This window comes from Bos indicus x Bos taurus, chromosome 4 (assembly GCF_003369695.1).
Source record: "Bos indicus x Bos taurus breed Angus x Brahman F1 hybrid chromosome 4, Bos_hybrid_MaternalHap_v2.0, whole genome shotgun sequence".
NCBI lineage: Eukaryota > Metazoa > Chordata > Mammalia > Artiodactyla > Bovidae > Bos > Bos indicus x Bos taurus.
Genome location: NC_040079.1, coordinates 97,576,514 through 97,603,924, shown reverse-complemented (window position 1 = coordinate 97,603,924; position 27,411 = coordinate 97,576,514). Strand labels below are relative to the sequence as shown.

The following is a 27,411-nucleotide window of genomic DNA, read 5'->3' as shown; positions in this document are numbered from 1 at the left end:
AACTGATAAAATCTGTAAAAAGGAGCTTCAAGTATATGACCTCCAAGATCTTTCTATAATTTGAGGAAACTGCTCTGCACTGTCAGCTGTGTGAATTTTTATTTTTATGCATTTTTATAGGCATAACTTAAGGAAAGTCATTTTTCATTACTTATTTGAGAGGTGCCACTCTTTATTGTAATTAACCCCTTGGGTATTGGCATCGAGAGGCAGCAAACATGAGGGGAGATACTTCTTTAGTTTCTTTTACCAAGTTGAAGGAAAATGTTACATTATTGATTTCTATGTTTGAATAGCCAATTCAATTAGAAATTCAAAACACAAGAATCTTGCAGAAATCAGCTGCCAGATTTATTAATCTATCTGAAAATAAAAATACAACCAAACAAAAAGTAGAATAAGAACAGAACTTAAAAAAAAAAAACCCTTTAGATACATTTCCCAAAAGAGTTTATAATGTAATGTTTTGAACCCTTCTGTGTTGGAAATATACTTAATGTTGGCCAATTACTTATTTTATTCAGTGAGTTACTACCATAAACAGCAAAATATATAATTTGTCCTTAAATACTATATAATCAATACCAATTCTTCCTTGATTCTTTAAAATAGCTCATAGTCCGATTCTTTTTCACTATCAAACTAGAATTTTTAAAAGAATAAAAGAAAATGAGAGAAAAAAGAAAAAGTATTCTCAATATAATTTTCACTTGGATCATATTTTAAAGACCTACTTTCAATTTCTCCAAATGTGTCAATTCTCTTTCCAATAAAATTTTAGCTGAATATTTTAAAATCCATTTTTGTTCTAAGAACTGTAAATGGCCACATGAGCATAGTGGGTAGGGGGGGATTCTGATTTTTAAGGCATATTTGTTAACCCATAATGGGCCTAATGATATATAATGTAAATGTAGAACAACCATTGAAATCACAGGTTACATAAATATGTTGAAATTAGAATTATTTTGGTAGGAATAAATGTGAGTAAGTATAGGTTATGTTATGTGGGTTTCCCAATAACTGTTGAGTTTAGAGACATGAACTGTGATCAATGTCATGTTGGAAAATGGGTAGCCAGGAGATCATCTTTCAACAATTTTTCCTGTGTTCATCATGAAAATCTTTTGTAAGTTGATTTTGGCTTTGTGTTAAGGATTTTTAAAAAAAATCCATTTTGCTATTGACTCTCTAAAATTTTTTTCCTCTGAGATAGTGAACAAAATTTATGTTTTTTGCTTGAATCATTTTAGCAAGCTAATCAGAGATACTATAACACCATTTACTTATGGTTTGTCAAGGTAAACAGAACAACATACCCTGCTTTCACTATTTCCTCCAAATGCAAAACAAAACCAAAACAAAAACCTTTGAAACTTCAAATCTTTAAATCTTTCAAACAATCCAATCACATTTACACAAGTGTCCAGAACAAGATGATGGATAATATCAGTGCCAGCACTATGTCATACAGCAACTTGCTCATATTCTTGAACAGTTTGTAAATAATTTTCCATTTCACCAAAAGTTTCCACAATTTCCCTTAGCAAGCTGAAGCTTACTCTTCATTTTGTCAATGTGCATAAAAGCTGCTTATAGCATAGCATGGCAGAAGCTATTTTTTAAGCAATAAATGGTTTGAGTCATCTATTTTGTCCTGAAATGCTATCTGTAGTTAACTGCATTGCTTATAAATGGTCATAGTAAATTCAGCATGAAAGAGAATATTACAGAAAAGACAGCAGCAGAAGCATTAGCATTATCTAATATTTATATATGTTATCAACATAACACAGCAGTAAAAGGTTTAAATGCATATCAATGGGTACCATGTCTAAAAATTACTATAGTACCTATTTAGTGTATTGGATATTTTTCTTAAGAAGTGCTTGCTGTATCTAGAACAGCATAATATGTGATTTAGTACAGTTAATTCTTATTGATTAAATAATGTTTTTATGTACTGAAGGAAGTGAATGGAGACAGATATTTTTTGCTTCATTGCGATCCCAGATTTAACATTTAAATGAAGATCTCAAAGGACCATGAAAAATATCATTATGTAACTGAAATGGGTTTCAAAATATTTAAAGGACAGTATTATCTGTATCTAAATAGCAAGGTGGCACCAGATACGTGTACTGCTACTGGCCTTGTGACTCAGTTTGGAGCCAGAGTCCAAAATTGTGCCCCTCATTTACAGTCATGGTGATTACTCAGCTTCAGAGAGAATACCCATTGTATGGTTTTCCTCTGGGAGTCATACATAAAGCAAAACAAAACAAAAAAACAGTAAATGCAATCTCTAAATAACTTTTTACAAGAGGTGCAAAAACAGTCATTTCTAACAATTAAACTGCCTTTTACAGTAGTTTTTTTTTTTTTTTTTTTTTTGTACACCTTGCGGAGACACAGAAATGCTAGGGGGAAAATGCCCAAGGCAGATAGTCTCCAAGTGGATATTTACACAATGTGAATTAACTGTACCATAGATACCCAGAGGAAATGAACATTTTCTAGGTTGTTATGAAATCAAATCAACATGATATAGCGTCATCATACTTAAAACTTGTAGGACCCCATCCCAAGCCTAAGTAAAAAGTAATACCCCAATCCCCCCTCCCATTCGCCCATTATCTTCCTGTTACACAGAATAAATGTTTAGGTTACCCCCACCCACCCTCAAATAAAGTGCGCAGTCCATTGCAGACCATAGAACAATGCAACAGGAAAGCCCCTTTTTGTGTATTATTATTTAAAAATAAAATACAAATGACAAAAATCAAATATTGAAGAGAATTCAGAGATTCTCTTCATCTTGCAAAAGAGCAGAAGCGCGAGGAGGCCCTTGACTGTCACTGTGTTAATACACATAGCCTTCGTTATAGGGGTGGGGGTTGCAGCAGCCCCCTTCCGGCATGTAGGCCATGCTCTCGTCAAAGTGGGACAGAGGCACCGTGTCCTCTTCGTTGATGTGGCGCTCCATGTCTGTCTTCAGCAGTGGGCGCTGATTATCTGGAAAGGCCATGGAGAAGAGGGCTTCTGGATCACACACAAATTTGTAGACATATCTCTCTCCAGCCACCTGAGGGAAACATGGAAGAAAAAGCCCATCCTTATGTGGGATGTCGGGATGGTACCTAAACTTAGAATAGTGAGCATTTTGCAAGAGATACAAATATCCAATCATTATATTTTACATTGGAAGCTAATGCAAGGTTGTTACGTCAATTACACCTCAATTAAAACACACACACACACACAAACACAACCTCATCTTCACCATTTCCAAATGGGGAATGCAGGGAGAGAAATGAACAAAAAACATGGTTTAATGCTCCAGAAAGGATGGATAACAAAAGAAAAGGCAATCAAGTATTAACAGATACAGATAGGGAAAAAAAAAAATTCCTCACTTTGTGGGATAAATTACAGTTCAAGCGAGGGAAATGCAAAATGCTGACCTTGAGTGATAATTACATTCATTTTAGATAAAACTGGAAACTTAGCAGTTTGTTGTTTTAATATAAATGTAAACTTACATTGTTATTTGGGGGAAAAAAATCAATGATTTCATGCAGGCATCTCACATTAAATTTTTTTCCCCTCTGTTTAAAAAGGTTTTGTACTTATAAAATAACAAGACATTTAAAGTGTAGTGTTTCCCTCTTAACATTATATTTCTGAAATTATAGAAAAGCTAAACTTTCAAACCTTAAAAGAAAAAAATGGACTGTGTTCCTAATAAGACTAGACTAGTGCTTCACTAATTCGCAGGATGAACTATTCTTTCTCTTTCCTTTAATTTTTTTCTTTTTCGCTGTATATTCTCATCTGAAAAAAGAAAGACGCATAGCCTTATTTAAATGAAAGATGGATCAACAGGGCAGTATTATCCTGGGTACATCACTTTTAAAAATGAAAGCAAGATGCCTTAGACAGACGTTAAGGATGTGTATATAGTGTCAAATTGAATTAAGAGGTGTAAAAAAAGTGAAAGGAATTTAAAATATACAATACATAGGGAGGAAATGAGAAAAAGAAATGTGACAGCTGCCTGAAATAAAGGAGAAGTAGTGTAATTTGTAGGAAATGACACGTCCCAAAGTTAAATTTTGAAGAGTAATGCTTCTCTAGGAAATTATAAACAATTGAGTGAAACAAATACAGCCCTCCCCCGCTGCCATTAATAGACAATGCTGAGCTTCTCAAAAGCCCAGAGGGTTTGGGGTAGGGGGTGGGAGTGGATGAATACAGTTCTTTGTATTAAGTTTGATACTGACTTTGTGTGTGTATGTTGAGTTCAGTAATTTTAGAAAGGTGAAAATCAGTCAACACCTCTACTAGTTGCTTTGAAACGTGGGGGAATGGTGAATTCAAGGTTTATAAACTGTCTGTGCTTGTTTGTAGGAAAAAAATTACCAAAGAGCACTGTTGTTCTAGACTCAGATTTAGAATGTTTTTTGCCCTGGATTTTTTTTTTTTTTTTTTACCCTATAAGAGAAACCAATTTCGAGAATTCAAGAGAATTCAAATACTGTGAATATCCTTAGGCTTGAAAACAGCCAACACTTACAAGTTTCTTAAACCACCCTCGGTTCCCCTTTTTTTTGATGAAATGGAGGCAGCGATGGCTTCTTGGAAAGCCTGTTACAAGACTGAGATGGAAGTTTCTAGCACAGGGCATGCAAACAGAGGAGTCTGGCATAAGTTTATTCACTTTAGCCCTTTATAAAAAGGAAATTAAGTTCATAAAGGTGAAATGGTGTAACTGCCATAAAAGTAAAAATAGGCCCTATCAGAAACAAAGCTCAACAATACTAAATCCCAGTTTTCATGTTATTCCTTTGTTCAAAGTATTTTGAGAAAAAAAATGAAGTAACTGGCCAGCATATCTCAGAGCATTTAATAACTGGCTTTGTTTTGCTTGTGGCCACTGAGAAGGAGGCATTTGCTTTGCTTTAGACTACTGGAATGTTTTTGTACAACCTGTTGCTAGTGGTTATAATTAGAAATTATTTAATAAATTATTGTGGGGAATTAAAATGTATGATATGCAATCAGCATTATAAAATCTCTTAAGGACCCTGCCTTGATACACTGTTTTACTTCTTCTTTCAGTAAACATATTTAGAGCTACTACTCTGTTTATTGGATTATGTTAAATGCCACAGAGTTTAGAACAAGGTCTGATAAACAACCAAGGAACATAATGAATCCTCTTATTAGTAATACAATTACAATATGGACAATGTTATACATTGAGTATATATAAATAGTAATGCTCAGGTAAAACATTAATTTTGCAAGAGAGATGAATCAGAATTAAACAAGGAGGTTAGCTTTTGAACTGTGCTTTGAAAGGCTAGCTATTTAAATTATGTGTTAACTCTTAAAATTTCAAAAATAGTACAGTAATATTGGAGGAAAACTTGAAATTACAGATTAAGCCAAAAGAAATAATAATTTGATTATATCATTCAGAAATAACCAATACTTAAATGTCTATATATACTTTTATTTAGGCACTTCTAAATTTTGAAGTAAAAACATACATGTATCGTCTATAATGTATAATAATCATTACTTCATCATTTCTTCCTTCATAGCTACTGAAATAATTAGGGTTTCTTTCATGTTTTGATACACTTTGGTTGTATTTTCTAATTTTTCACTTAATATTGACATACACTACATATACACAGAATTTTAAGTTCATATACAAGCATCATCAGATAAACATTTTCCCCTACACATTAAAATATGTAATTCTACCTCATATTTTTTTAAAGGACTGCACAATTTTCCTCTGAATGACTATCTTAGGACTTACTTATCCATTATGTTATCAGGGAGAAAATGAAGCAATGAGAAAGCCACAGGTGTATCAGAGAGCAGCAAGTAGACCGGCTCAACATGTGTAATGAGTAAATACGTATGTCTGCAAAAACTGTCAAGTCTTGATTGTTGTGCTAGTTGTAAGTACACTTCAACTTTTGCGTTTTCACCTTTAAACGGTCTATTCTTCCTTGTATCATATGTGATACCCAAAAGGCCTGTTAAGTACACATTTTGCTATCCTATGTTGGCTGATAAATAGTTACTAATAGTTTACCTTGGCAATTACAGCCTAATAGGGAAAATATGAGGAGCCACAACATTTTTCTCTGTATTCCAACATCTATGCTATCATTTGATCATTTGAAAGCATCTTGCCTTATTATTTTCTTAAAATAAGAGGTAAACAAATGGGATGTGTGATAACTGGATAAATAAATGGGAATATGTTAGTAATGATATCAATAATAAGCATAAGTTTGAATACCTTTGAGAATATCTAAGACCAGACATAACATCCTGCAGATACCCCTTTAAACACTGTGTAAAAGTTGAGGTATGATTAGATATTTTGAGATACTTTTTAGCCTCTGTGACTGCTCCCTTTATTAAAGGGCTTACTAGTCAAGATATACAAGCTAAATATGTCTTGGCTTCAAGGTGCAAGGTTTATTCACAGATACCATCTGCTGAAGCCTTTCACTGCACCAGGTACAAGGCAAGCGTCTCAAGCATATTATTTCATTTAACGATCACAGCAGCTTCATGAGGAAAGAATATTGCTGCTTACTAGCAGAAGAATCTGTTCAAAACCAGTCATCTCACACGACGCTAACATGCAAACCAAAGCCATGACTGCATTTGTTACTGCTGTGTACCACTGCGCAGGGGACCCGCAGAGACCTACTGTGCCCGTTTACTTGCTTTGCCCGATTACGAAGATGGTGATGAAAACTGAAAGGATGGTATGTATCTGAAAAAGGCTGGCTGTGAACGGGAGTGGTTGGTGAAAGAAAGGAAGAATTAAAAAAAAGACTCCAGGACTGAGATGGAGAAGACGGAGCAGACAGTAACTGGTTTTACAATTTGAGGGTGAGATTCAGGGAAACAGGAAGCAATTAAGAATCCCATTCAGCCTTATCTTTTAAGGCTCTTTGAAGTTCTAACTTACTGGCTGGCTAACCAGACAGCAGATTGCCTTTGGTCCAGAAAGCCCAAATGATGCTATTTCCCCCTCTTCTTTTACCATTGTCATGGACCAACTGGTATAGTTTTTCTTGGCATAGCTATGGTGACAGTAGCTATGGAAAGAATAGCTACGGAGAAGGCAATGGCACCCCACTCCAGTACTCTTGCCTGGAAAATCTCACGGATGGAGGAGCCTGGTAGGCTGCAGTCCATGGGGTTGCAAAGAGTCAGATATGACTGAGTGACTTCACTTTCACTTTTCACTTTCATGCATTGGAGAAGGAAATGGCAACCCACTCCAGTGTTCTTGCCTGGAGAATCCCAGGGGCGGAGGAGCCTGTTGGGCTGCTGTCTATGGGGTCGCACAGAGTTGGACACGACTGAAGCGACTTAGCAGTAGCAGCAGCATGGTGACATAAAACTATGTCATGATCTGTAATATGTAACTATGTTCATGTTTCCACAAATGAACAAAGGACACATAATGAAACTATAATGTAACGTTCACAATGGATAAATCCTAAAACGCCGTTCACAGTCAAGACTAATAGATTGAGTACAATGCAAGGCTGAAGGATATTAATAATAACAAATGCCCAAATGTTTTATCTTTATTTATTCATTACCTTCTTCAAAAATTTTAGATTTTGTCCCAAGTGTAATTCATTTGTTTTATCTCACACTTTTTAAACAAGCTACCTTGAAATACTAAGACACTGATTTGAAATAAAGCATATTTAATGTCCTTATGCCAACAAGATAAGATTAAATACTCATTTCAAATCAACTGTTTAAGATGTTAAGCTGTCAAGTAATGAAATCAGCCAAGAAAAGATGTTTTTCAGAATGAGAACAAGAAATGCTCTGACTGTTCTAAGAATCAGAAAAAGAGGGGGAAAGGAAACATTCAGCTAATATTCAAAATTGTATAATTGTGGAGAATGAGCAAAATGTCAACAACTTTTAGGGACATATATTGCCATATATTGCCATATTAGTACTAAAGCAGGATTTTTTTTAACCAAACACAGCAAAGTGGGGACTTTCAGAAAATCTATTTTGTATTACATATTTGCCTATAATGCTCATAAATTTATAAACAGAAGGCCCTGTAATAGGAAAACCAACAGCTAAGCATACGTTAAAGTGAGCGAAAACCTTGCTTCAGCAATGCAATGATATGTGGCTTTGAAGTATGACATGCGGATGAATGTGAAACATTTCAATAAATTTTAATGCTGTGTTAGCTGCTCACCTTTTGCATGATTCCTTTCTCATAATAATAGCGGAGTGAACGGCTAAGTTTATCATAGTTCATAGCTGGCCTGTTTTTCTGAATGCCCCAACGCCTGGCCACCTGCCATTGAGACAGAACCACATTGTTGTGTTAAGTATTATCTTATCAACATATTTCATAAAAATTAAGTTAATTCATTAACTACTTCCAAACCATCTAAAACATATCCAAATCGATGGCATACGTGTAAGAGGCAAAAGCTATCAAGATCTGCATTTCCTGGGTCCTGGTTTGCTTTCTCAACCAGGCACTAAGTGATCATTCTGAAACATCACAATAGAATTCATTGTCACTATTGTTTTGGATACAAAATTAAATGGAAATAAGGGAATGTGTTTACAACAGGACTGAACAGGCTGCAATTCACCAAAATGAGGCATATTTCCCATTCTGAGGTCTCATTTCTGCTTTTTCCTTCTTATTTCTTTTTCAGATTAAAAACTAAAGATCAAGAGCAACTTTATCTATAAATAAAGATCTCTTGGTAAAGGTGTTTTTCAGGTTATGATAAGTCAAAGGAAAAAAGATACCCTGCTTGACACTGGCTAAAACACACTGGCTAAAAGACAAGTGGCATAGTGTGCACAAATTAGTAAGTTGAACTGTACATAATTTTTATTGCCTGAAGCAGCATCAGAAAATAAAAAAAGTGCAGTCAATACTAAACTGGTGGAATTAAGCATTCATTTAAAGAACAGTAATTAGATGCTAAAAATAAGAAGGAAGCAAAAAAGGTCACCATGTATATGAGTCCACAAACAAAAATCTCTAAAGCAGAATATCCATTTTGTGGTTTTGTGAACAATCTCCGAGCTTTTTATAATACGACTTTGGAAGTGCAACTTTTCTGGCAAAGACGAAGTTCTTCAATAGAGCTTTAGCAAAACCTCCTTCCTCAATGAATCTGTATCCCCTCCCTCCCCACGACCCTGGGCTAGCTGTAGATGATCCAGAACAGGGTAGCCTGCTTTTGTGACTCCAGTCAAAGTCACATCCTCATTCATTTCCACTTTTGCTTCATCTGAGCAGAAATTGCAGCCCCCGTGTACACCTAGGCAACCCGGAGAGAGTATTTTCTAATTGGGTTAGCGTTCGCCTTCAAGTTCTCAGAATTCCAAGTTGTTGTATGTCATATAGCAACATCTTATACAATGCTTTGCAGAAATACTCTATTTTATTAGCAATAACCTTTCTCTGTGGTTTGTTTTTTTTCTTTAAAAAACACTGATCTTTCCTATTTTCTCTCTCACTAATTTCTATTTCCTGAATGAAGATACAATGTAATTTAGTCACATACATCAGTATACTTTTTAAAAGCGAAATATGAGATGTCACATCCCTGTGACTATGTATCTCCAAATAGAAAGTCACAGTGACAGGCACACATTAATATTCCATTAATTAATGGATTAACTAATGGATTCCATTAATATTAATCAACCCATTAATTAATTTCATTAATTAAGATAAACTTAATTTTAATGTAAATGTTGGGAGCAATAGTGTGATGGGCAAGTGGCAATAATAAGTGAAACCAATACTTTCTAAATAAAACATCTTTTAAACAGCTAACAATGGACATCAGTGAATCTTTAACAGACAGGACAACTGAAGAGCCTGCAAACCTGGAGGGGATGTGAAAATAAATTATCAGTATCTCCTTAAACTGAACAACAATTTCTGAATACTTTGGCATTTCTTAATAATTTTTTTCTAGCTCACCAGGATATACCTAGAAAGCAAAATAACCTGCGACAAACTTAACAACAACTTTCTCTCTCCCCAAAGGAGTCTTTAGGGAGAAAAAGATGCCTTTTTTTTTAATATCGTAAGCAGAGTTTGACTTTTCTGATGCCAGCTAATTCACAGCACTGTGGGTATCAGTAGACATATTAAAACAATCAAATTTATTTTTAGAGCTATTTCAATATCACATTTATCATAAAGTTGAAGAAAATGAGACATACCCATATGCCTAGGAGATGTAGACACATTATAGAAGATAAAGGAATGAGCTCTAGAAATTTGCTTTAACACTGTGCCTCTAGTTTACAATATTGGACCAAGCACTTAAAAACTGGATAAGAAGATACATCCCATGTTGTGTTCCTATCATAAGAAAATCGTTTTAAAAGACTGAAACTTAAAATGAACAGACAACATAAAAACTTCCAGGACAGGTTAGACCATCCAACAACTAATAAAGTCCATCCAGCCCTCACGAATGACCCATCACAATCACCACTATATCCAGCCAAAGGACCATTTTCAACATGGAGCATGTACAACGGTAACAATACTTCTAGTAACTTCCTTATAACATTCTTTCAAATGAACACGTTGGCTGTCAATGAGGAGAGTGGAACGATCTATGTAGCACTATAGCAGTTACCCTTATTGTCAAATGAATTAAATAGGACAATGTAATTGTTCAATTATTAATATTATTCAATTTATTTTAAAAAATCATGCTTGAATATGCAACAGTAAACCTAGAAACCACAGGCTATCAGACTTCTCGATAACTCTTCCAGCTCAACAATCTTGAATATTACCAAAAGACTTCTACTTAGGTGGAATTAGTAGTAAAAACCCACCTGTGAATAAAGGAGATATAAGAGATGTGGGTTTGATCTCTGGGTCAGGAAGGTCCCCCAGAGGAGGAAATGGCAACCCACTCCAGTATTCTTGCCTGCAGAATCCCCATGGACAAGGTAGCCTGGTAGGCTATAGTGCATGGGGTTGCAAAGAGTCGGACACAACTGAAATGACTTAGCATGCTGTGTCCTGTAGATGCTTTGCTATGTCAATAACTGTTCCCTGAACCCATGATTAATTCAAAAATAAGATCCCATAATTTCAAACATCTCAAAGAAGAGAAGGTAAAGATTATGCGCTTGCTGAAGTTATCCTAAACACACAGAGCAGATGATCAGTGCAAGACTGAAATCTCACTCAGTATCATTTTAAACTGCAAGATGGAATATAAACAAGTGGAACTTAAAGTAATTCCAACAAGGATGGTTTCACAGCCACCTTTCATGAGCTGCGCTGTCGCAGACCCTCAAAGAACTGCTGTGTGATTGAAAGAAGAGGGTGACCGGGGGCCACGGAGACTAAAGGAATTTCACAAACACTTCTCAAAGAAGAAATTTAAACATAAACAGCAGAGTCATTGCCTGATGGAAGCAATTGCAGCAGTGAGCAATGCAGCAATCAGAAATGGAATGTTTCATTTTGAACAAAAGGCCTTCGGAGACGTTCAGTGCTTACTTCCCTATTACCAGGGGGTTAGTTACTATTTGGAAATGGTCTGCCGACTCTCTGAATTCCTCATCTCTTTTTTCACTTTCAGAGTCTGCTACAGAAAAGGTATCTAAATGCTAGTCTGTCATAAGAACAGATATAATTGTATTCCTTCTAGGCTAAAAAAATAAAAAAGTCACAGAGATTCACAATCTGATGTAACATAATGGTCCTCTGGTCAAGTCTCCTATTCTAGTTGTTTCAACACAATCAGCTTAAAAATCAATACATAAAGAACTTAATCACTTGCCTAAGAATTTTTACACTTCTAAGTGGATCAATAATCACTGATGTAATTCAGTAATACCCCCATCTTAACAAATGAAAGTGAAGTGAAGGCCGTCCGACTCTTTGCGACCCCATGGACAATACATGGAATTCTCCACGTATTGGAGAATTCCAAGTCCATGGAATTCTCCAGGCCAGAATATTGGAGTGGGTAGCCTTTCCCTTCTCCAGGGGATCTTCCTGACCCAGGAATCAAACTGTGGTCTCCTGCATTTAAAGCAGATTCTTTACCAGCTGAGCTATCAGGGAAGCCCATGGCAACAATAAAAAATTCTGTTTCTGCTCACTTTAATCACAGATGGACAGAAGTAACTGATATAAATCCCTGCTGGATGTCCTTAAGGTCTAGCATGAACCAACTCTTGCAGTGATTATTAACATCTTTCATGAGATGAAGAGCTCACATTCTCATCATTACTTAACAAGCTTTCAAATTACTTTATGTTAAGTGATTCTAGCCTCAATCTTTAGTGCTTCACATTTTTGTGGTTCTTTCACTTACATTATTTAAGTACATCTACATAAAGATGAATTTCCTTTGACAGCCAAATTAAGTTTTAGACACAATACAAAATTCAACTACCCAAACATTTAGCCCATACTTGATAATGGATACTTACAGTTTTGATCCTAAGCCCTCTGTGTGTGAGTAGGTATTATGCATGTATCTGTGTATACTTGGTGTGGGGCTAAAGAAGATGGAAACATACCCTCTCACTGATATAAGCTGGAGTTGACTTAATTGTGCTCATTAGTTCTTCTTATTTCATACTTTATTCAATCCATACTCAAATCAGATAAATCCCTTAAATCTTTACAAGTACTATCATCTTATCTTCTGGATATCAAATTAGGACATATTATCTGATTATGACTGAATACACGGACTCACAGAGCAGATAATATAAGATGTATATAGGCCCATTAGCCTAGGTTGTAGATGTCAAATCTACATGAAACGAATTAATTTAAGGTAAAAAAAATAGATATCTCTGAATTTTTTTTTTTTTTTTACTTTTCTGGGGTGTTTAAGATACAACAGCCAATCTGAGTCATAGCTATGTTAGCTAAAAGTCTCCCAATGCTTTCTCAGCTAATGTAAAGAGAGAAAGCATCTTTCATGAAAAGACACAAACTTTAATGAAAGTTGGCCCTTCAAACTTCCCTGCTGGTATAGTGGTTGAGAGTCTGCCTGCTAATGTGGGGCACCTGGGTTTGATTCCTGGTCCAGGAAGATTCTACCTGCTGAGGGACAGCTAAAGCTGGCGTGTCACAACCCCTGATCCTGTGCTTTAGAGACCCTGCTCCACAACAAGACAAGCTACCACATGAGAAGACTGCACACTGCCACCAAGACCCAGCACGGACAAAATTCTTCTAAAGAAAGTGTAAATAAATATAAAACGTCGCCTTTCCCTTGAGGTCCAAATGCTATTTGGTAGGTTACACTGTAATAATAACAGTAGCCTTAAATCTAAAGCTACTCCCGAGAAGAATAAACATTGAACTGGGAAGTTTTATAGGAAAATACTCCACTTGTATGTACACAAGGGCAGGCTGGAAGGGGGTAAGACAACTGAACAGAATGAAAGGAGCTCCATTTACCCATTGTATCTCTATCCAGAGTCCTCTCATTTGGGCAATTTCTTAGGTATCATGTGACATTTTAAACTTTATTCTTACCTTCCAATGGAGTGTATACCGCCCAGCTGATCCAAAACAGGTATTACCATTAATCAAAGGGAAACAATATTCCTATGGGTCTGTGTCTCCTAAGAGACACCCAAGGAGTGAGAATTTCCCACTATGGCCTTTGAGTGCCTGTATTCCCACAGCTGTGTCTCCCCTACAGCCCTCTTACACATGACTTAGTTCTCTAAATGTTTTTCTCCGACCCTCCTGCCAAAAATCAAGACTGTCCAATTAATAGCTTCTAATTCTCAAGAACAATTCCTCTCTCCCTAAAATGAGTTGAACTTGATGCACGTTCTTCTCTTTCTCAAAGACCATCCAACAAGCCCAACTTAGAAGCACCTTTAGAGAAGGCCCAGGCCCTGCCCTACAGAGTCAGATACAGCTGAAGTGACTTAGCGCGCATGCACAGTAATGTTCCCGTTGATTTTCTTCAACATCAGTTCTATAGGATAGTATTCAACTGGAACAAGCCTGTAACATGTTCATTTCTTATTTTACACGTAGCTTGCTTTTTTTCCCTTTGGACTACCTTTTCACTCAAAATGTTCCCCTAAAGTTTTAAAATTAAAAAGTGAATTTTTGGCATATTAATCAAGTATGTGTCTTTCTATTATGACATAGCTGATTTCCCTAAATAGAAGCTATGAAACTCACCTCCTCAGGCTCAATCAGTTTAAATTCCATGCCTCTCCCAGTCCAGGCAATAAAATGGGAATTTGAAGGGTCGTCTAGAAGAGCTACCAAAAACTGCCAGAGCTGAAGTGATCCCCGCCGCTGGTATGTGGGTCCTTCCCGATACATCCCTGGCTCTTGTTTTATGTCTCCTAAATTAAAAACATTTTAAGTTTCTATGATTAGCATTATTATGACATTTATATAAAATTTATATTAAAATAATCACTAAAAACGGTTAAACCACAACTAATTTAAGAGTTTCTATGAAATATATCTTTTTCATTAAATAGGGATTTAACACAGTTAAATGGTTGAATATAAACCAGGAATCTACAAACTTATAGATAACTACGCATAGGTCAATATAAATGCACACAGGGCAAAATAAATGCACAGATGTCACTGACTTATAAAAACGCTGTATCTTTTGTTTTCTTCAGATACATTTTAAAAACTATAGTATCTAATCCTACTTCTTTACTTCATTGTTAATGCCATCTCTTACTGCTCTAAGCAGGGCTTCCCTGGTGGCTCAGATGGTAAAGAACCTGCCTGCAATGTGGGAAATCCAGGTTAAGTTCCTGAGACAGGAAGATCCCCCTGGAGAAGGGAATGGCTACCCACGCCAGTATTCTTGCCTGGAGAAGTCCATGGACAGAGAAGCCTGGCAGGCTTTACAGTCCATGGAGTCGTAGAATCGGACATGACTGAGTGACTAACACACACACACACACACACACACACTACTCTAAGCAACAGTGGAGAGGCAGTAATCAATTTTAAGCTCCAGGCATTTTATTTATACAAATTAAAATTTGCAAACTACAATTTATAAATACCTCATTGATTTGCATGTGACAAACTATTGAAAATTTAAATGCAAATGTTTCAAAGCAAATTTAATAGCAGCTTAAACTCTGTGAGCTAAGTAAAAATCAGGAAAATATCATGGGTAATGCAAGGCATACTGGATTACCATCATGCTATCTTTCTACCACACCTTCATATTGCCACCATGCTTTGCTCAGCTGGCAGCAAATGAAAAGTCTCTCATTTTTCCTTATCTCTTGTTTATATTGCACTTATTTGAGTTTAGCTTGTTATTCTTTTTCTGAGAGTCCAATTCAAAAATACATATACACATAAAAATGAACACACCAGAGTTTTCTGTAAAGCTGTATTTTTAAACAAGAAAGGATTGTTTGTGCTACATACAAACTGTAAAAGTCTATTAAATACATTACAGCAATAAAGGTGTCAGTTTCCAATTCTTTGGTATAAATCTGGTCAGATATTTTGGTTTTACCAAAAGCAAACGAACGAACAAAAGAAAACACACACACACAACTCAGTTTCATGACTACTGATTATACATTTCCAGGTCCAGCAAACTGTCTCAAAAATATGTGGAACCAATCACATTGGGAATTGAATGTCTAAGGCCCTATAAGCATATCACTATTAATGCATGAATTTCTCTCCTTCATGCAGAGGGAAATTGTTTAGAAACAATTTAGACAGAATATACTTAAGGTGATATACTAACATGAAGAGTGAATTATAAAATAGCCCAAATCACAAGCTTTTTAAAACTTTCCTTTGGTCAGAAGACAGAAATACACCTCTTGAAATAATGATAGAAAAAATACTTAAAAAAAATCAAAGTAAAATTTTTCACTCAATAGCTGCTAAAAATCATTATGCTGTTTTGGTCTAAGCTATAGAATATGGAAGTGTCTCTTCATATTGTTCAGTGATAGTTTTATTTATCTTAGTTTTTCCTTCTGAGATTTAGAAATTTTCATGGGGGCAAAAGAATAATTTTGCAGATGGAATGAAACACTGTGAAATATTCTAACCTTTAGATTGCTTCTGCCTATAAAACTGACTGATCATATTCGCCTTGCACAAGGAAAAAAAAAATTCTTTGATTTTCTTTCTTCTTGTTCTCTGTTCCTTATAAAATGTAAGCCCAATACTATTTTGCCCAAAATATTTCCTTAGTATGAAGCTGAGAAGTATTTAAAAATCAAAGGGAAAAAATAATCAAGACAATTAGCTTCCCCAAACACAAGTGTGACTCTGTCTTCGCCCTGTTAGATTACACCCTGATCTTGTCTATATTTTGAACTGTTTTTCTTCCTTGCATGCCCATACTAATTATCGTCATTTCTTAAAAAGTTAACTCACTGACTATGAAAGGAACTGATGAAGGTTATTCCAAAAAGTAGACCTTCTGCTTTATTTCAAGAGAAAAAAAACTAGATTTTAAGCATTTTGATACTCTGCTAATGGTGCTAAATACAATAACAGACATCACACCTCTGAAACTCAAAGGTTAAAACTAACATTTATTATAGAATAAAACTGAAAAGGTGATCTGTGTTAGAGTTTAACCCATGACCTTGAGATGAATTTAGCATATTAAAGGGAGGCTAAGGAAACAGATATTCCCAAGACTGGTCATCCTGTCTGATAAGTCTAAGAGTAGCAAAAGCATCGAGAACAGAGTAGTCTTCAAGCAACTAATTAGAGATAGACGAGTAATCTGTGCATATCCTTTGCTGTTTAAATAATGACAATTAAAACTCCCAAGAGCTACCAAGTCATTACAGCCATGATCCTGAAAGTTTGTGCAATCAGCTAATCAGAAGGCCCCTGCTCATTTCCTGTTAAACAATCAAAGCAGGAAATAGGGAGACCACTCTGAAGAACCACTAAGTCAATCAACCGTTTGCTTTTTACCCAAGCCTCCTTCTAGATGCCCACTGTTTGCAATCTTTGTCAAGAGAAGAAGAGTCTCTCGAACTTGACACCCCTTACCCTTTTCTAACATGTGGGGGTGATGTTTTCATTTTCATTGCCACAGCAAGTGATATTAAAAAGGTAATGCTTTCCTAAATCCATTTGGAGCAATTACAAACTAATGTCGCATTAGTAATGAACATCTTCCAAAGAAAAAAAAAAAGAGGATGCACAATCACTAACTAAATGGGCAGCTATGTTGCTCCTGTGTTCCATAATGCATCTTTTCATGAACAATAAAAGGCAAGAGGCTACATTAGTCAACTGTGCGTCCACAGGAGCAAGCTTTCTGCTCTGCTTTGTTAATTACGGGATCAGCTTTCAATACATCTCAAACAACAAGCTGCATGTACTCAGTCGGGCAATGGAAAGGGCCCTCTCTTATTCTACATAAAGCTCAGCAAGAATGATACTCTGTCTGTCTTTAAAAATGGGATCTCTCATAGGACAAAAGAGAAAAGCTTCTTAATGGGAAAAGGAAAGGGAATTTATAAGAGGCAAAGTTTAGCGAGACTTGAGTGCACCGTAAGTGATGAGCATGAAAATCTTTAAGTAGCGATGTTGACTGCTTTCAGGAGAGGTAAGGGTATCTCTCCACAGCCTCTTACAGAAATCAACACTTGATACACAATGAAAAACCTACCATCGAATTTCTCTGGGACGACACAGGTATCATCATAAAACTGCCTGGGGCCCTTTTCAAACATGCAGCCTGTGGAGGGGAAATGGGATACATTTATTCATGACAGAAATAAAACTCACAAACAATTCAAAATATAACCATGAATGCAAAAATGGAGGCAGAAAAGGACTTCTCTGCTTTTCCACTCTGTGACCTTGGACAGATTATTTGACCTCTGTGCCTCAGTTTCCTCATCTATAAAATGGGAATGAAAATAAACCACCTATCTTATAGGGCTGTTGTGAGGATTGAATGGTTCAATATATGCAACTTTAGAACAGTGACTGGCACATGGTAATATATGAAAGTTAGCTATAGATATTATTACTAACCCATAATGCTCATGTAAACACTGGCAAACCTGCGATATAAAACAGATTATCTTCTTTTTTGTTTTCTTCCAAGTTTCATTATTCAAACAGATGAGAATTACTGACATTTATCTTGCATTATGACCCTGATGAACTGAAACAAATACACTTTATTCCCTCACTCCTTTACAGAAATATTTAGCTGCGTTAACCTTTTCATGATTTCATCTTCAATAGACAAGTCAGATTTAAAAAAAAAAAAAAAGAATTTTCCTTTATTGCTAAATCCTTAGAAAAAATGCAAAATAAATTGATGGCTTTCTACAATCATTTTCTCCCCCAAATATCCTTGACTGTGGGACTTTCATTTAATTGCTATTATCTTCAATTACTAGGAAGAAATTTCACATAATTTAATCACAGTTTTATTTCTCATAAGTATTGGTCTCTGTGGTAGGTACATAATATTAACAACAACAACAATTAAATTGCATTTGTGCAAAATTTTGGTCTCGTATATTCTGGATTTACCATCTCATTTTACTATCCTTTAAACACAGGGGTTAACTTCTACTGATATCATTTATGCAAAACAACCAATGTTAGACTCAACCTAGAAGGATGGATCCAAGTCGTTTCACTGATGACACAGACTGTTGACATCAAGGACCGTGCACATAATTCAGGAAATACTTTAAAGGTTAGTCTATCCCGATAAAAGAACTTTCATACATGACCTTGCAAATACCATGCCCATTAGAACAAAACTTTCCCACCTCAGTTACTATAACACACCCATGAGAAAAACACCTTTTCTAAGCCTCTTATGTGAGGCTTAACAATTACTTGTCCCAAAATGTAAAATCCAGGATATTTAAATGTGAATGTATTTAAATCAACTGCATTTTATGTCAACACAATGACTTAGCTCTCTCAAGCAAAACTGAAAATTCCTTGAAGATACATTTCAGCAGACAGCAGTAAGGTGGGTGATCTATAAAGCACATGTTCTATTTTAAAAGGATATGGTTGTTGGCAAAAAAGAACAGAGAAATCCACTTATCAGCTGTTTATATGCACATGACTCATGTTAACAGAATATAAGAGATCATGACCTGAAAAATCTTACTTTTACTTCAAAAAGTTTTAAAACAATGGTTTAGTGGACTTAAGTGATTCTTCCCGTATATCATGATAATGTGACAGCATCCTGAAGATGGCTGATTATGTTGACAAGTATTTATAAGAATTTCAATAATGGAAAACTTAACTTCTGTTCTGCTGGGATGAGTCAGGAAGCCTTCTTGCCTCATATAAATGGAGTGGCAGCTAGGCACTTCTGAAAGAGGAAACAACATCGGTCAAAGAGATGTCTGGAGCTGAAAACATGTTGTTATCAGTGAACGGAGTGCAGATAGGAAAGTAACAGAAACAGACACGAGTCTCCTGAGGGGAACTTGTCAACACATGGTTAACATTGCAGGTAGGGCCTGCACTCGAGACGGAAGGTTGAGAACCATACCATGGTGAGCAGTGATTCCCCTGAACAGGTGTGTGAATTCGAAGTTTTACCCACACCAACCTGACTAAACTAAAGGTAGGCTAAGCAACAGCACATAAATGTGATGGAGTCCTCAAAACAAACAGCATCATGAGTTAAAAGACATTTCAGGACACGTATGGGATAAATTTGTTTACCCAGTGGCAACCAAAGCAAAGGTCAATACAAGACTCGTTCATAGTTTATTTCATGAACATTGGCTAGAAATCATGATGGAAAGACAAAATTGTTATGTCTCTTATAATTACTTCAGCCTAGTAAGATGACTGCTATTTTTTTTTTCTTCAGACAAAAACAAGACTGACTTTTCATTTTATTAAGCCCACAGGCCATATTCAAAGCCAGTGAGGCTATAAAACAGAAATCCAACAGCAACAAATCCAACAGCAGAAATCCAATAGCAAACACCATTGCTACCCTAAAAGCAAGGCCTTACTTGTATGACCAACTTAATTCATTCCTGAGAAAACAAAACTCGGTTAATGGTTAACCTTGAGTCATAGTGATGGCTGTGTATGTAATGTGTTTAGCAGCCTAGATATGGGGAAAGGGAAAGAAATACAGATTTAAGAGACAAAAGATAAAAATTCAGGTCCTTCATTTACTACTAATAAAGCTATATGACTTTAGAGAAGTTATTTTCTAAGTTTATATAAAATAGAGGACGGGGTCACATGTTATCTGAGTCTGCTCTTCTTTGACTCTGAATTTGGAAGTTCACTCACGTAAACAAGAGGTCAATTCAGGGTGAATACTGAAGTTTCAACCTCAAGACCCTCCACTTGCAAAAGTGCTGCTGAGACCTTAAGCCTAATTTTGTATATGCCATTTCATTTACTTTTTCTTTCAGGTTCCACATTTTATAGGTTTTAGGTACCTAAAACCTGGGTCCAAATCTGAATATAACATACACAGTTTCCACAGAAATGCATAAACATGATTACGTTGATTCTACCTTCTGCATGTATTACTAAAGATTTTAAAGCAACATCTACAAAAATAAACATATACAAAAAAACAAAAAGGGCTTCCCTGGTGGCTCTGCCTGCAATGCAGGAGACCTGAGTTCTATCCCTGGGTTGGGAAGACCCCCTGGAGGAGGGCATGGCAACCCACTCCAGGATTCCTACTTGGAGAATCCCCATGGACAGAGGAGCCTGGCAGGCTACAGTCCATGGGGTCACCAAGAGTCAAGACATGACAGAGCAACTGAGCACATACAAAATTAGATGTTTAAAATATATATGACAGGTTGCTATTTAATATAAGAATACAACCTCCTTTCCACCCCTTGTAGTAATTCTGAACAAGTAATAGCATTTAAGTGAATTGGAATCTAAAGGCTCTTATCAGTCTATAAACTTTCATGCTATAACAGATAATGACCATTATTTAGTCCAGATGTCATTTTTTTTAGGTCCAGAATGTTCCATTTTTAAAGTCTATCTGATTTTCTAAAAATTTGCCTGGTGATAAATGTCAACCAAAATATGAGATATCATTTCACAGAAAAAAAAGCATACATTATAAGATCTTGGTCAAAAACATCTTAATGGCGATCCCTAATAGCAATAACGTTGAAAAGCATCTAGCAATCAATAGTTTACAAGCTGAAAATAGTGTCAAACTCATTTTCAAACATTTTATTGTGCTGTGCCTTCTTTAAAGTATTATGCAGTTTATAGATCTAACCCTATAAAAGGCAGGGTTAAACCTTGTTTTCTGATATCAGTGCTTATAATAGGGTTGCAATGGAGCGGATCTTCTGGGTCTCCAAATAATTAGCAATCCATTTTATCCCAACTTCTTAACCAATGGTACTTCAAATTAATGTTTAATGTTATTTTGATTTATTGCCAAGGCATAAGGTCCCTCATGCAGCTGGGCCTGGAAGGGACTGTGTTAATGACTCTGCCATCAGCTCAGCAGCTGCTTAGAGGCAAGCATTTTGTCGAACTGATGTTGACACCCTGCCACAAAATACTTTTACTGACTGCTGCACAGCTGGAGTGTGGCTGTAAAAACAGCTGGCTGGCCCTGGAGGCAGCTAGAAAACGTACAGGTTAAACTCTATTATATATAAGAGGGACTAAATGTAGCCCTTCCTCCCCAGAGGCGGAGAAAAGAAGTTTAAGCATTTCTGAGAAAGTTGAAGGGCCAGTTTATAAAAGTACTCCAACATCACACAAAATAAGCATATTCTAGAAAACTAGACATTGGACATCAAAGATAGGATTCGATGGGTAATTTCACGAACACTCAGGTATTTACCGAACTGGACGATTTACTGTTTTCTGCTGTACTTTAATATTCTTCATACATTCTCCTTATTAATCTATGAGGTATAAAGTATACTAATTTAAAATTCGCCATAAATTAATGACATAAAATACACCTGATGCCAGGCTTCCATTACATCTCCAAAGGCTCAACTTATGATCTAAGTTCCAAAAAAAAAGCATCAAACAGCAATTTAGAAAAAAAAAATGCATATATGAGAATATATTTGTGTTTATGCCAGATCTTATACTATTTATTACACCTCAGGGTAAATAAAATTAACATCTAGCTCTTGAAATTGAGACACTTGGCTGCATTGTCTAAATTCAGTCTGTCTTTAAATTCAGCATCCTTCATACAGAAAAGAGAAGCCTGAAAAAAATATGGTTAAGAGGAGTTTATTTCCCTAAAGTAACTAAAGTCATGTTATCCTAAAGTGATATCAGTTAATTTATGACCATCAGAGTGGGTCAGACTCTAATCAAATTGTAGAAACATTTCCAAAGTGATTATTCAATCAAATGACTAACATGGTTAATTAGGAGCCATAAACATTGCTCTGAAGTTCATCAAAGTAATGACTTGCCCAGAAAAATTACTGCTAATTAAATTGCCTGCTGCTTTCATTTCTACCTTATCTAATAAAAAATCCAACCAATGAAGTTTGGCATTACATTTTAACTTTTGCTAAATGTTCAACTCAGATCCAAACTAGCCAAGTGGCGACTTCAAAGGCAAATGTTTTGTAGCAGGGAATAGAGGCATTTCATACATATTCATTTATGTTTATTCATGAAATAAAACTTCTATAATTCAGTGACAATCATAAGCTGCAGTTTAGCCTATGCACAAATGTTAAGGCGACTGCATATTTACACTGTCTTAATATGCATCTATAATTACAATCTTAGGACCATTAGTATGGCAGTGATTACAAACATATACCTTGTCATCTAAGACCTGCTTTTGAAATCTCAGTTCTGATATTTTGTGAGAGTAAAACATTTTGTTATTTATTTAACATCTCTCTCAACCTCCACATCTGTAAAATGGGAATCACAGTGATTTCCTTCAAAGATAAGACCATATGGAACAAGCCATGGGTAACATTATACCCAGTTTCTGAGAACACTAAGAATTTAATACAAGGTACTTATTATTAACAGAATCTATTTTTAAGTGAATCTCATAAGTATTTAAAGTGTGTGAACCACAGTACTTACAACAAAAAGTAATTATGTATCAAAATTATTTTTGTATCTTAATTTTCTATTCTTATATAAGGTATCTACTGAGATGGCTGACATTGCTTATTCATATGCTTACTCATAATATTCTTCATAAATATATTAACCTGTGATATTTAAAATATTGATTTTAAATTCATTATAAATTTATGATGTATAAGGTTTAAGTGAGATGCTCCATTATATTTTCAAAATATTTGGAGGTACTTCTTTTAAGCTTCCTTTTTACAGTATTATCCCCCAATTTTGTTGCTATATTTAGACTTTCATTTAAAAAATTTTAAATTCAGTCTGTAAATTGAATCATGTATATTTAATTTAGGATAAATAATTTTTTTTAATTTTGAAACTTATGGATCAAAGAACATGTCATAAAGACACAGCCAAATCAGCTTGCAGAAACTAAGCTGCTTATAATTTGTCACAGATGAGTTCATGGTGATGAAAGCTGATCTAATATGCTGCAAAAACTCAAAGCAGCAAAACACTGTTGTTATTTTAATGCCCTAAACACTGTGGGGGGAAGTTAAGAGTAAACTAACACCCTAAACTACCTGATTTGATTAAATCTTCACCTTTAGTCATACTGTTAAAATTTCCTTTAAATAAAGATGTGAAGGTATGAAACTAAAAACTCAGTTTCTGTTTCTTGACCTGCATTTTACAGCTGTATTGGGAAATAGAATACTGACTTGGGAAGCTTTACCAAAGATCTGCTCACAAAGTGCAGCTGTGCTTTTGCCAGGCACTTTTCTGGTTTGCCTAAGTGCCACCCTGTAGTACAGAATGAAGGTTCCTCTTCAGGGCATGGTTTGCCTAAAATTTCTAGGAGCTGAACAGGCCAGATCAGAGAGGAACTATCTGCCACATTTGTATGAGACATCCCTACAATGTGTTGAAACTGTTTGTTATCAAATAGTGTACAAACCTGAAAACACTCCAGATTGCAAATTCTATTTAAGAGGAGAAAGCACCTTGCTTTCATTTGATGCTTGTAGTTAAATTCTTGAAAAAAATAATCGGTGTGATAACTTAATCAAGCATACAAATCTCAAAGAGTAAATGAGAAATCCCAGTAAAATAGGAATACACTGGATGTTGTATTTTAATGTGATTTTTACTTTCATATCAGTGTGCAATGCAGGAATGGATTGATTACACACTTAACTAACTCCTTGAGGAGGTGATGTGAGAAAATCAGGTCCACCTCAATTTGTTTAATGCATAAGGATGACAGTGGAAAATTTGGCACATTAAAAGCGGAGGGCCCAGTCCAGGTTCGATGCACGATACTGGATGCTTGGGGCTAGTGCACTGGGACGACCCAGAGGGATGGTATGGGGAGGGAGGAGGGAGGAGGGTTCAGGATGGGGAACACATGTATACCTGTGGCGGATTCATTTTGATATTTGGCAAAACTAATACAATTATGTAAAGTTTAAAAATTAAAAAAAAAAAAAAAAAAGCGAAGGGCCAAAATGAGTGTATTGACATACATCAGAAATTAACAGGTACTTGGTGAGAAATATGTTTCTGTGTGTGTGTATTTCAAAGTAAACATAGGAGTTTAAATAAGTTTTGCAAAAACATTTACCAAAAAAATATTGAGCTGTACCAAGAAATAATGGCATCAATTTCATTCAAGAAACATGAGTATTAATGACAGATCTTGCCTAAGTTTTGTCTGTCTTAAATTTAATTTTTTTGTTTCTACTCATTTCCTGGCAAACTCACAGTTTAACATTTAAAATCCAAAGGTTTTCCAGGGTATGTAAATAGCATAAACTTCGTAAGGATGTATTTAAAAGCAAAACTATTCACATACATACTAGTGTATCATCCTTTGCCTCTGCATATCCACTTGCCACGTGAATAGATTTTTATAGGTGATAAAAAAACATATTTTATGAAGTTCCCTGAAAAAGATGCTAATGTGAGAAATTTTTTTTTTACACCCATACAATCGTTCTATTATGGAACAAACCTGAAAATAATTAGTTCTAAAAATAAGGCCCAGTACCAGTATGTTTGAATTAAAGTGTGGCGAAATCAAGTGTGATGGCTAAAATGTTGAGTTTTATAAGAGGTATCTGTTGTCACTCACAAAATCTGTATGTGAATGTAATAACTTAGTCATTGAAACTCATGTGAAGAAGGCAGAAAAGCTGGAGTTTTACTTCATTCACACTCAGATGGGAAATTTGTCATTAGGATTTTTAGTAAACTGTAAAAATGAATAATGTAAAATCTGCAGAGATATTTCTTTTGTCACAGTTCAGATGTACTGAATCTACTGCTAACATACTTTGAGGACAGAAAGAGAACTATGTCAGTCTTTGTACGCCCAGAATAGTGCTTGCAAAGCTTTAAAAAAGAGAGAAAAAAAAAAAGCTTAAACAGTTATCTGCAGTCAGATGCTTTTAAATCTTAAAGGCTATGTAATTTAAAAGAACTAAAGGCCAGGGAAGCCTGGAGTGCTGCAGTCCATGGGGTGGCAAAGAGTAGGACGTGACTGACTGACTGAACAACAACAACATATCTAAAATAACAGGACAGACTTTTACCACAGACTTCTCTTGGAAGCATCTCTTTTTAGGGTGAGGACAATATCCTACACAAATAACCACCACCTTCAAACAGGATTGGCTTATTGTGATCTAGTTGGCTCACTGTTTTACAAGTTTTATAAGCCTGTGGAGGTTTTGTTGTTAAGAGTTGAAAATAAAGCTGAAATGATAGGAAATACAGTTACATAAAATAAGTACAATTTTAACTTTGACTATTTATTAATATTAGATATTACTGTACTCTGACAACCAGTAGAAGTTTAAAAGAAAAGATACCATTAGTTGCCCAAACAAGCCCCTCCAAACTTTCTGAGGTGGGGGAATTTTTTATGATGAGCTTCAATACTGAATTGTTCCCTTTCTGGAATCCACGTGATCTGAAACAAATACACCAGGAACTGTCTTCTCACTTTCATTTCTCCCTGGATCACCACAACATTCAGATGATTTCATCTACTTGCTTTGAACACAGGTAGTCCTAGTAGTAAGTTGAGTAGGATTGTTTCACTACATTAGAAACATCCTAATACTATAGTATCTTATTGGCCATACACAACATGATTGCTTTAACAAAAGAACTTCTCTATTCTGTCTTATCCTTTAGCACCAAAGTGTATTTGTAAATGTTAGATGTAACGGTGGCATTTCATTCAAGAACTAGCAACAGTCTTTGAGGAAATCTCTAGGAGATAAAAATCATACCAACAGAAATCCTTATTATAATTGCCTGGACCCTTAATACTTTAACATTTACAAGCACAGTCATATTGAATCCTTCAGTCAGTTCAGTTCAGTCGCTCAGTCGTGTCCAGCTCTTTGCGGCCCCATGGACTGCTGCACAAAAACACAAAAGTATAGGGATCATTTGTCCCTTTCTATGAATGACGCAACTGAGGACAAAAGAGGTAACGACGCCCGCTCAAAATGACACCAGTTAGTAAATAGCTAACAGGTCCAGGCTTTAGTATAATGTTTCCAGTGTCATACAAAGTGGGTGGTTTTATTTTTTAACACTAAGAATAATAAAAACAAGTGAATGAAAACAGTGAACTGTGAGCGCCCACACTGAGTGGAAGGGTTAGCAGAATGGAACATGTAAGGATACTTTTCTAAACTTCAGAGAACAGTAAATACATCACGATGACACATGCATGTCGTTCTTTTAGTCTTGCCTCGCTCTGTTTTTCACATGTGCCTTTGAATAGCTGTTTTTGTAAAATTTCCAAGACTGTATTAGAAGCAATTCAATAGAAAATGCATATACAAGATAACAAAAACAATCAGCTATTTGACAAAAATTCCTTGAAAAGATTTCCATTAAGTTATACACGTTAGGTAAAAATATTTTATGAAATATAAAGTCTCCTTTTTCTCTAAACTATTAAATAGTTAAGTCCCTAAAGGATAGAGTATAAAAAATTCTATAACAATATTCTAAACCTAAAAATATATACTCAGATATATACACTCGTAAAAAAAATATTTATTTCCCTCTCTTATTCACTTTTATGAAGCACACACACAGGGAGAGATTCAAATGTACATCCTTAAACTGTCTCATTTAATTGCAAATCTTAAAGTTGCACACATGAAAACAGTTGTATATTCATTTCACCCACTTGGAATAAGCATTTCTGGGCCTAAGCATCGTGGTCATTTTCTCTAAAAAGA

At 35.5% G+C, this 27,411-nt stretch overlaps 1 protein-coding gene across 5 annotated transcripts in view; it reads right to left on the bottom strand.

Annotated features, from left to right (window-relative positions):
- Positions 1 to 327: 327 nt before the first annotated feature.
- ETV1 (ETS variant 1) overlaps positions 328 to 27,411 on the bottom strand; it is a 97,617-nt gene continuing 70,533 nt past the window's right edge. For all 5 annotated transcript variants that reach the window (XM_027540036.1, XM_027540038.1, XM_027540039.1 and 2 more), the window contains 5 exons: positions 19,356 to 19,424; positions 17,736 to 17,804; positions 14,267 to 14,436; positions 8,282 to 8,383; positions 328 to 3,085 (listed from right to left, as the gene is read on the bottom strand). In XM_027540036.1, coding sequence (XP_027395837.1) covers positions 2,864 to 3,085; positions 8,282 to 8,383; positions 14,267 to 14,436; positions 17,736 to 17,804; positions 19,356 to 19,424 — 632 coding nt within the window. In that variant the 3' untranslated portion in view covers positions 328 to 2,863. The remainder of the gene's footprint in view (positions 3,086 to 8,281; positions 8,384 to 14,266; positions 14,437 to 17,735; positions 17,805 to 19,355; positions 19,425 to 27,411) is intronic.